The sequence below is a fragment of the Carassius carassius genome, chromosome 17, assembly GCF_963082965.1.
Source record: "Carassius carassius chromosome 17, fCarCar2.1, whole genome shotgun sequence".
In the NCBI taxonomy this organism is placed as follows: domain Eukaryota; kingdom Metazoa; phylum Chordata; class Actinopteri; order Cypriniformes; family Cyprinidae; genus Carassius; species Carassius carassius.
In genome coordinates, this window is record NC_081771.1 from 771,816 (window position 1) to 783,398 (window position 11,583).

Below are 11,583 nucleotides of genomic sequence, written 5' to 3' on the forward strand. Positions count from 1 at the left end.
AGCATTACATGTGGATTTCTCTCTCTTTCAAAAAAAAACGTTTTCTGTGTTTTTACTATAACAACTTCTCTTTTGTGTAAATTAGTGAATGTTTTTTCCATTAAAAACTGTCAAATATTAGATATAAATGGTCATTTTAAAAAGAAATGATTGAGTGGAAGGTCGTGTCTTCTGTGAGACTTTAAAGTAAACGCCCACTGCTATGATTGGCTGACATCTTCGCATATGAAATGAGCATTACATGTGGATTTCTCTCTAATAACTTCTCATACAGTATTGTGTAAATTAGTGTATATTTTGTTAATGAAAACTATTATGAAAAACGTTTGTCGACTAGATTTTTTCCCATGACTATTAACTTTTGTTTAAGTTAAAAGAAGAAACTAAAATGTTTTCAAAAAATACAAACTTTTCTGAAATGTCTTGTCATTTTCATCAAAAAAGGAGACAAAGTATTATTGCGGACTGCTGTACACACTAATATTTTTCATTTGTTTTAACAGTTTTAATAATGTAGACAGAGAGAGTGCATAAGTCTTTGATATTAATTCATATAATAAATATCCTATAATAAATCAGTATGCTAGATTAGGTAAAAAAAAAAATAATAAAAAAAAATGTGTATGAGAACAACATTCTTTTGATTTGTGTTTACTGGAGAAAATGCAATAAAAGTTAATTTTAAGTAAATTTGTCAAATTTCAATCTTTATGATTATAATTTTTATAATCCAAAATAATTTTTAATAGCATGACAAAAATGTGACTAAGATTTCATAGACTAAAACATTTCGTAGACTAAAACTTGACTAAACAAAAACAGGACAAGGTTGACTAAATATGATAGCTAAAATATACATTTGAGTAAGACTAAGATTACGATTAAATAAAAAGTGGGTGCTAAAATTAACACTACTTTAAATATCAAGAACATTTAGATTCTCCATTTCATGACCACTTTAAAGAAATGATTCATCCAAAAATTATAATTCTGTCATGATTTCCTCAGCGTTCTCTCAACTTTCACTAACGTTTATTAAATGTTATATAAATGTTAGGACTAAATCTTCTTAAAGTAATGTTAATGGAATGTTCTTTAAACTTTATTAGTATTTAATAAACATTCTTATAACACTGAATAATAGAACAAGATTCTGATAAAAATCCTTGTTATTTATACTTAAATGTTCTAAGAAATAATTTGGAACATTTAAATAATGTTACAACCACGGCAGGGAAACTTGACGTTTAACGTTCTTAGAAAATAAAAATAAAAACTGTTAAATAATGTAACATTTTGGGTAAAAAATTATGTCAGTAGAACATTTTAAGAAATGCTTATGTAACCTATAAATTATAAATTTGTAAAATGAATTAGAAAATGTAAAAAATGCTAAATGTTTTGAATAATAAATAAAAATTAGTAGAATGTTTTAAGAAAATTTTATATTATGTAACATTTAAATAACATTAGAAACACACAAAAAACTGCTCTTAGAATATTAAAAATTAACATAAATATATATATATATATATATATATATATATATATATATATATATATATATATATATATATATATATATATATATATATATATATATATATATATATAACGTCTAAATAACCTTTAAATAACATTACATTAAATGACAACAAGTAAACTGAATGGACCCTTTTTTCAAAAGACTGTGACTGCATCATAAATCCTTGAAAGTTTTTTATATTTAGATTTTTTTAATGTATGTACATTTATAACACTATACTGTGCCTTGTATTATATCACCCTGGCATCAATAACTAGTTGATGCTACTGGGAGGATGTTTCTAATGTGGCGTCTATGGACATGTGACTTCTGACTACCGTTATCAGTCTGACCCGGAAATGTGAAAAATGTTAATTTATTTAAAGATGAAACCCAAAACCAAAGGTGACCGGAATCTCTTTGTGCAGACAGTGGAGCCTTAAACTCTGATGCCGTTCAGATGTGTCCATACTGCCAGCGGACGTACCGGCACAACGCGTCTTTGCAGGAACACATGAAGTTTTGTCAGGACCAGGATGGAGGAGACAGCGTTTGTCCTCTGTGTGGATACAGTACGCCGTACCGCGCTCAGATGGAGCGACACCTGACCCTTCACCAGACTCAAGACAAGGTGCTGACATCAAATGCATGCATAACTAACCACACATAAACAGAAACACAGCATGCTCATGATTTCACGTCTCTTCCAGAACTCCATGTCTGAGCCCGGTCTGGAGAACAGAAAGTTTAAGTGCAATCAGTGTGGAAAGGCCTTTAAATACAAGCATCACCTCAAAGAGCACCTGCGCATTCACAGCGGTAAGAGACTCGAGCATGAAACGAATCTCACCAAGAAATGACCATCATAAATTACCCCAAATTATATTGTGCATAAATAAATTAAAGCCTGTTAGGATTTCTCTGCCGTGCTGTGTTTAGTTTTTTAGGCAATTAAGCACATTTAACTGCTATAGTCTCTTTATAGTGATGTAAACATTTATTACTTTTATTTAGATTTTTATTTATTTATTTATTTCAGGGATTTACATTTGCTGTTATAATAATAATACATAATTAAAGATATTAAGGCAATAAATCTTAAGATATTTATAGTACATTATATATAAATATATTTAAAATTGGAGTGAAATGAGCATAAATCAATTTCTGTCACATAAGAAAAAATAATTGTTAAGAAAACAGACATACAGTACTTTGGTAAATAATAATTGACATAAAAAGTCAGAATTATTAATTCTAAATAATATTTGCATTGATGTATGGTTTGTTAGGGTAGGACAATATTTGGCCGAGATACAAGTATTTGAAAATCTGAGGGTGCAAAAAATTATAAATATTGAGAAAATCCATATGATGACTGGTTTTGTGCACCAGGGTCACGTATAGTATGTAAATATAAACTTTTATTTTGAATGCGATTAATCCTTTTGCAATACAATAAAAAACATATATACATATGTGAGTGTGTATTTAAATATGCCTAATAAATATTCACAGTGCACACACATAAAGTATGCAAACATAAAATTTTATCTTGATAAAAGTGTGCAATTAATCGCGACTTTTCATTTTGCGGCCCTTTCAAATGATGTCACATTTCTGTGTTTCTCCCATGCGATTAATTGCGAATAATTATTTTGCAATACAAATATATATTTAAAATATATACACATGTGTGTATTTATATATACCTTATAAATATACACCCACATATAGTATGTAAACATAAACGTTTATTTTGAATTTCATTAATCGCGATTAATCGTTTTGTTTTAAATGTTTACATATATCTGTATCTATTTATAAATACCCAAAAATATATACACAGTACACACACATGTAATATATAAATAAAAACTTTTATTTTGATAAAAGTATATGATTAATCGCGATTATTAGTTTTAATTATGTCTAATTATGTCACATTTCTGTGTTTCTCCTGTTCAGGTGAGAAGCCGTACGAATGCTCGAACTGTAAGAAGCGCTTTAGTCACTCGGGCTCCTACAGCTCTCACCTCAGCAGTAAGAAGTGTCTAAGCGGCGGCGCGACAGGTAACATCGCTCATTATAACGCCCATCCCGCGTACCTCTTCCCTTCGCCCACATCGCCCCCTGCTGCCAGCAGGAGAAAGACCTCTCGGTTCCTACCCGAGTCATCTGTTCCTGTCCTGAGCCACTCGTGGGACTCGGCAGAGGATCTGGCGCTGAGGACGGGTGTGTTTAAGGGCACATCGCTTCTGCCGCTGCTACAGTCGCGCAACAAATTCGAGCACCTGCTGCAGGAGATGCTGCGGAGGGAGGTGAGAGATGAGAAACAAGCGAAAACTGAAAACTTCTCTCGGCTGTATGACATCCAAACATCGCCCACAACCAATCACGCGCCTTATAGAGAGCTGTCGTCGCCACAGCGGTCGTCTTGGCATTCTGTGCCGCAGCAGATCCTCGTGCCTTTACCGACACCCGTGCAGCTGGATAACCGCTGGCCAAGTGAAGGAAGTGCAAGTCCGAGAAAACCCACGTCACCTGCTTTACCTGAGCGCCAGCATCCAATCAGCTCACGCTTCGGCTCTCCTCCCAGCTTGGACCTGTCAATCAACATGTCGCCACGGCAACCAAACCACATCCAGAGCGAACCTTTAGACTTGTCTATTCCCAAAGCGCATTCGGCCACACCGCAGCTTCCGGCGTGTAATGGCAACTCAATGCATCACGAGGGCGTGTTCAAGAGACTGACTCCGCCCTCCCAGCAGCAGGTGGGTGGGGCCTATACAGCGTCGCCACTGTTCAGCAGCACGATGTTCAGCAGCTTCCCGTTCTTCAATCACATGATGCCCCCTGGTTTGGGACACAACGGTCTGACATCACTTCCTCTCACGCCACCCGTGCCCAGTCCGGGCTTCCTGTCTCCTGTGGCGTATATGATGGAGGCGGAGTCAGAGTCAATGCTGAAGAGAATACAACATGAAAGACATTCAATCATGGTAAGAGCAAACACAATGAAATAAAGGCTACTGCAAATATATATATATATGAATTATATGTATAATAAAAAATATATATTTTTTATAACAAAAATGTGTTATAAATATGTGTAATAAAATATAAAAATAAAACATGATATTCTCTATAACAAATGTATTGTGAATATGTGAAAGAAAGATTTTATTAATTATTACAAAGTGTATTTTAAAAATGTAATATTATATAAAAATACAATATGGTGTGTATTATAGCAAAAAAAAAATGAATTTTTAAAATATAAAATAAAAATAATTTTAACTTTAAAAAAACTGTTTTAAATATGTATAATAAAATAGAAAAATAGAAAAAAATCACATTCATTATAACAAACATATATTCTAAATATGTGTAAAAAATTTAATATGATATTCATTATAACAAAATTGTGTTCTGAATATGATTAATACAAATGTAAAAATGGAAAATGATATTCATTATAACAAAAATGTAATCTAAATATGTGAATGAAAATAATGTAAATATGGTTTTCATTATTATAAAATGTATTCTACATATATACAATAAAATATTAAGTACAATATTCAATATACAAAATATTATACAAAAATATGATATGCATTATAACAAAAATGTATTCTACTGTAAATATGAATAAAGAAATCTAAAATATTTATTATAACAAAAATGTATTCTAAATATTTATAATTAAATTAAATTAATGTGAAAAACAACAAAAAAGACCAGTGTAACACCTTGACAAGTAGTTTCCTGTCCTGTGTAGATATATTTCCTGTTGAAACAGGAAGTTGGGGTGGAACATATTGTCATCATTATTTCCTTTTTTTTAAATACCCAGTAGCCCTTGGTTTACATTTTTGTTTATTTTATTGCAAGAAAACAACTTTTAATTGTTTATCAACACTGACTTTTTTTATTGATTTGTATTGCTTTTCACAACACACACTGATTCAAAGCAGCTTTGCTGAAAACAGTGATGTTTATCATATCTTTATGCCTTTTAGTCGCACTTAGCAGATTAGATCCAGATGATAATATAATTGTGTATCTGCTAAAAGTTACATTTAGCTTAGTTTTAACTCCAAAATAGTTATTTTAACTAAAAGCCAAAACAAATTGTATTCATGGTTGATGTCCTGAACTCCAATTGTTTAAAACCTTTCAATAAATTAGCCAAGGCCAATAGTTACAAAACAGAATACTTTCAATTTTATTTAGTTTATTAATGTAATATTCAGCATTAATCTTCAATCTTTGGGAATGCTAGTACTTAGTAAGCAAATTAAATTATATTAGAATGAGAAAGAACGATTTTACACTCTTAGTCATAAAAGCAGAATATGAAAGGTTTACTATATATGTATACACACGCACATAATGCAAGACCACCTCATATTGCACCAGCTGCGCTGACATCCATGTGAAGGTGAATGATTTCCTCTGCTTGAGCAGTAAACAAACATGCCACGCTCAGGGAAATTCCCTGCATTTCATGTCAAAGGGCAGCAAGTGCACACGCCTGCACACTCATATCTCAGCATCTCACCGTTACACTGGTGACATATTCAAGTATATTTAGAAAACAGTACAGTCGTACAGTCCTAGTCATGCATTTGCTTCACAAGGATCAAATATACTAATAAAAGTGAGTCTCTCTTAAATGCACTGTCAAATTTCTAGATAAACACATCTGGTAAATAAAAATGTGCAGTATATAATTGCATGATTAAAATGCCGGATTAAAATAGCAAATGCTGTTTTCCAGAATTATGACCACGTAAATGAAAGTGCAGTAACTAAATAAGTTAATTTAGTTATTAACTGAATTTGCAATGTGGTGTTAAACATAGATTTAAACTACTTCAGGCGAGTTTTAAAAATGTATTTATTTAATATTTGATAAATTACATGGTGAATTACATGTAATAATACTTTATATAATAATGAACTGCAAAAGAAAAAGATTAAGAAAGTTGAAAATATCAAACTGTGTCTTGAAATACACTCCATATTTTCTAACACACTCATATTCATATAATAATAATACATTTTATTTATAAAGCAGAAAATCTTAGTGCTACAAAAGAGTCAAAATGAAATAAAGCAATTAAGAAATTAAGTTAAAACCAGCTGCCAACTAAAAGTAACACAAGAAATGTAAACACTAAAAGAAATGTAAACACTGAAAAACTTTTTAAGCAAGTTTTTTTGAGTGTGGGATGGAGTCTGGCTATATTCCTGAGGTGGTGAAAAGATGTTTTGCAGAGATGTTTAATGTGGGCCTCAAAGGTTTAATGAGGGTCAAACCTGAATGCAGAGATTGGTGACTTATGGTGATAGGGGAATGTCCTGGCCAGAAAATGTAAAACAGGTTATGGTGGATGATCCTGTCTGATGAGAAGAACCAATGAGAATGGCTTCTGTCTTTGAGCTGTTCATCTGGAGAAAGTTCTAATTCATTCACAACCTAATCTCCTCCAGACAAGTGAGTGTGGGTAGAGTTGTTTATGATGATGATGACGATGATGATGATGAGTGAGTATCAGTTTTCATGTATAATTGTGTATTATAAGTGTAACAATGGAAAGAAATTCTGAAGCAACTGTTGACTTTGCCGAGGGGGAGCATGTAAAAAATGAATAAGATAGGTCAGAGAACTGAGCCCTGTGGTACCCCGCAACCCACCGCATGTGAACGGGACCTTGAGCCACAAATTCAGATATGTCTTTGAGGTATGACTCAAACCAGTGCAAGACGGTGTTATTAAGAGTTAATAGAGTGGTGTAGCCGGTTGAGAAGTATACTGTGATCAACAGTATCGAACGCTGCAGAAAGGTTCAGGAGGACAAGAAGTGATGGTGAACCAGCATCATCTGTCATCAGCAGGTCATTTGTGACTCTGTGTTGTTGAGTTTGAGGTGGTCCTGAAGGTGCCTGTCAACTACTTTCTCCAAAATCTTAGGTTTGAGGATTTTAAGATTAATCTACGATCTTAATTCCTAAGTTAATGTTTTTGTGTGAAATATTGAGGAACACATTGAATGCGGGCTTAATAATAACTAATATTTTCTTATTTTCTCTGGGCAGGCTGAAGCGCTGAATCGTGGCGGTGTGGAGTATCTGTGTTTGATGGATGATGGGATGGATGGAGAGATCGTTCCTGGGAGGAAGAGGCTGAAGAAGACGGAGGAAGGACTGTATGCCTGCGACATCTGCGACAAAACCTTCCAGAAGAGCAGCTCTCTGCTGCGCCATAAATATGAGCACACAGGTACAGTACAGCCTTTACTACACTAACTCAACATGAGTCCATTTAATTATAACAGTTTACATCTATATATATATATATAGTGTGTGTGTGTGTGTGTGTGTGTGTGTGTGTGTGTGTGTGTGTGTTGGCTGAACTATTGTATTAATCTTTTTATTTATATTTTAATTTATTATATTATTTTTCTGTTATGTAATATTTTATCAATATTATTATTAATAAATTGTAATTATTTAAATATAAATTGCTATATAAAATAAATATAAATTATTAGAAATATAATATAAAATAAATATAATGATTAATTAATATTATTTATAAAAAATGATATAATATATAATATTTATAAATAATATTAATTAATCATTATATTTGTATATATATATATATATATATATATACATAAACAAATAAAAATTATTTCACTTATTTAAAATAATTTTTTGAAATATAAAGATTTTTCACACATATACAGTTTATATATGTATGTATGTATGTATATATAAATGTATATAACTTATCAAATAAAAATAAATATTTTACTAAATATAATATTCTTAAGCATATACTGTATATACTTAAAATAAATGAAAATTGAATAATTAAAATATTGAATAGAGAGATATAGAATATAGAATATATATATATTTATTTTTATTAATCATTATATTTATTATATTTTATATTAATTTATTATATATTTATGTGTATATATAAAATGGAGTGACGTTAAATGTTAAATGCTTTATATACTTAAAATAAAAATGTTAAATATAAAAAGTTTAATGATTGGAATTTTGAAGATAGATAGATAGATAGATAGATAGATAGATAGATAGATAGATAGATAGATAGATAGATAGATAGTTATTTATACTTATTTTAAGCATAATTTAATTAAAAAAATATTTTTATTATTATTATTCACTCATTTATGTATTATTTTTATTCACTATAATGCACATTTACTAAAGTGTCTAGTAAATTTAATTTAGTAAATTTAATTTAGATACACATACATCTTGAAGTAAATTCATATACTCGTACATGATACTTAAAAAATCCAATATACAGAAAGGTAAAGAGAGATACAAGCAGACTTGAAGAGTAACTACTCTTTGTTCTCGCCCCGTGCAGGGAGGAGACCTCACGAGTGTCAGATCTGTAAGAAGGCGTTCAAACACAAGCATCATCTGATTGAACACAGCCGACTGCACTCCGGAGAGAAGCCGTATCAGTGCGACAAGTGCGGCAAACGCTTCTCGCACTCGGGCTCGTACTCACAGCACATGAACCACCGCTACGCCTTCTGCAGCCGCGACAGCGACCCGGACATCAGCGAGACGCCCGCCGCGTACCAGAGCGACTCCAGCAGAGACGAGGAGGACGAGGACGAGGAGGAGGAAGAGGAGAGCGCTTACCATAGAGGAGGGAGGACAGAGCAGACAGATGAAAACCCCACAGACGGAAACCAGAAACAGGAGAGTCCTGATGGAGAGTGAGAGCAGACCATACTGCAGTGTTTACCAAAGATGTGAAGCACACACTGACTCGTCCTCTTTAGTGTTCAGACTGTGAACAAACACATCCCTGCGCTTTTAGGCCATTTAGACAAATATGTGACCCTAGAGCGCAAAACCAGTCAAAAGGGTGCATTTTTTGAAAGCTGAATAAATCTGAAAGCTGAATAAATCATCTCTCCATTGATGTGTGGTTCGTAATGCTCGGACAATATTTGTCTGAGATACAACTATTTGAAAATCTGGAATCTGAGGGAGAAAAAAAAATCTAAATACTGAGAAAATCATCTTTAAAGTTGTTCAGATGAAGTTCTTAGCAATGCATATTACTAATCAAAAGTGAAGTTCTGATATATTTATGGTAGGAAGTTTACAAAATATCTTCATGGAACATGATCTTTACTTAATATCCTAATGATTTTTGGCATCTAAGATAAATGTATAAGTGTGATCCATACAATGTATAGTTGTCTATTTCTACAAATATACGTCTGTGACACTGATGACTGCTTCTGTGCTGCAGGGACACAGATCCATGAAAATCACTGTGAGGCACAAACGAGTCCGAAACGTCAACAAATTCACACATAGAACTAGATAAATAAATAACAAAACATACTAAATAAATAAAGAAATGCCAATGAATAATCTCAGAAAGCCTGCCAAAGTCATATTTCACATCAAAATAAAATAATATTGTGCATAAAGAAAATGATGCCTGTTTTAGGACCATTAGGATTTTTTTTTTTTTTTTGGCACTGGCATTGCATAAGAAAATAAATAAATAAAGAAAATAAAAAGCGTATTATTGTAATGCATATACATGCATCATGAAATTTGGACATGATATAATAATTTTTTTACGAATAATTGCATTATGTACATGTCATAATGCAGTGATCTGAAATGGTTCTGAAAGGAGGTTTTATTTTCTTTATAAAATACTTTCGACGAGATGTCATATCTCACACCAAAATAATATTTAAAAAAATTATATGGAATCATATTTTGCATACAGATGATTTTTCCACACTGGCATTAAATTGTCATTAGTGTAAGGAAAAATAAAGAAATACCAAAAAATATTATATTATTTTTATTATTATAATTATATATTGTTTTCTTTCTTTTTTTTTTTTGGAGCGAAATATGACCTTTTAGTTTTCATGTATTTGATGCATTTTAAGAGCTCAGGAGCAGTTATTAACACAAGACAACCATATGTAGTGAAATATTAAATATTTCAACATAATAGCTATTAATATTTGCACAAACTCTGATGCACCAAATCATGTGTTGATGATGCAATGCAATCCATTCATAAAGTGTCCTTTCGAGAAAGAAAGCCAGTCTATCATGTGTTGCACTGAATATGAGCCGGGAAGCTTTATAATATTGCCATTTATGCAAATGTCTGCTTTTTAAACATGCAGTAATTTAATTAACAGAATGCAAACGGTGCTTCAAATCTGCCTTCACTCATTTAGTGCTTGACTCTTTTATTACTATTAACTCTCTGTAAACGTAGCACCAGAACTGTGCACCAGTGTTATTTTTATACAAAATTTTTAAGCTTTGTTAAAATGTTAATACATAATCTTTGTAATAAAGTTGTACATATTTTGGAAAGTACAGACCCTGGAGTTTTTATTGTGCTTTCCATGCACTATGAAGCATTATTTGAGAGTGTTGAATCTCTCACTTTAATCGAATCTCAACACAATATTTGTGATGACTCTAAAATGAGGCTTCGTCCCACAGATCATAAATCTAACAGCAGGAGCGCCATCAGTTTCTTTGAACTCTGCTGCTTTTCTTTCTAATGACATGAAAATGAGAGGCTCTGAGGTAAGTGTGTGACTTTACCGCGGTGAGGCGGGGAAGCACATTTACACTGTTGACTCAAATCTGCACTGATTTCAGGCCTCCACCTAAACAGTGCGCTTCACGTCAGAGAGACTGCAAGCGGATGTTGTTTTACATTTTTTAATAATATATAATGATCTCTGGGTTCAGAGATATTGCTCATCTGCATCTCTTAGAACAAGACTAATGTCCCTACAGCATTAAACATAAAACATATGAACTGATCCTGATGCTCGTCAAGTTCAAATAAATCCACAGTGGAAGGTCTTGCCGAACAGAAAGTGTTTAATCGTAAGTAAATTACTGTTATAATGTTATCTTAATGATCCTAAAAATTTATTTAAATGTACATTTTATTAAAAAAAATAATTATATATATATAT

The 11,583-nt window shown here is 32.1% G+C and overlaps 1 protein-coding gene across 2 annotated transcripts in view; it reads left to right on the forward strand.

The window, feature by feature from the left end:
• Positions 1-9,449, forward strand: part of LOC132160689 (zinc finger E-box-binding homeobox 1-like) — a 32,459-nt gene extending 23,010 nt beyond the window's left edge. For both annotated transcript variants that reach the window (XM_059570335.1, XM_059570336.1), the window contains exons 4-8: positions 1,954-2,156; positions 2,236-2,344; positions 3,494-4,527; positions 7,634-7,817; positions 8,952-9,449. In XM_059570335.1, the coding sequence (XP_059426318.1) occupies positions 1,954-2,156; positions 2,236-2,344; positions 3,494-4,527; positions 7,634-7,817; positions 8,952-9,316 (1,895 nt within the window). In that variant the 3' untranslated portion in view covers positions 9,317-9,449. The remainder of the gene's footprint in view (positions 1-1,953; positions 2,157-2,235; positions 2,345-3,493; positions 4,528-7,633; positions 7,818-8,951) is intronic.
• Positions 9,450-11,583: the final 2,134 nt, after the last annotated feature.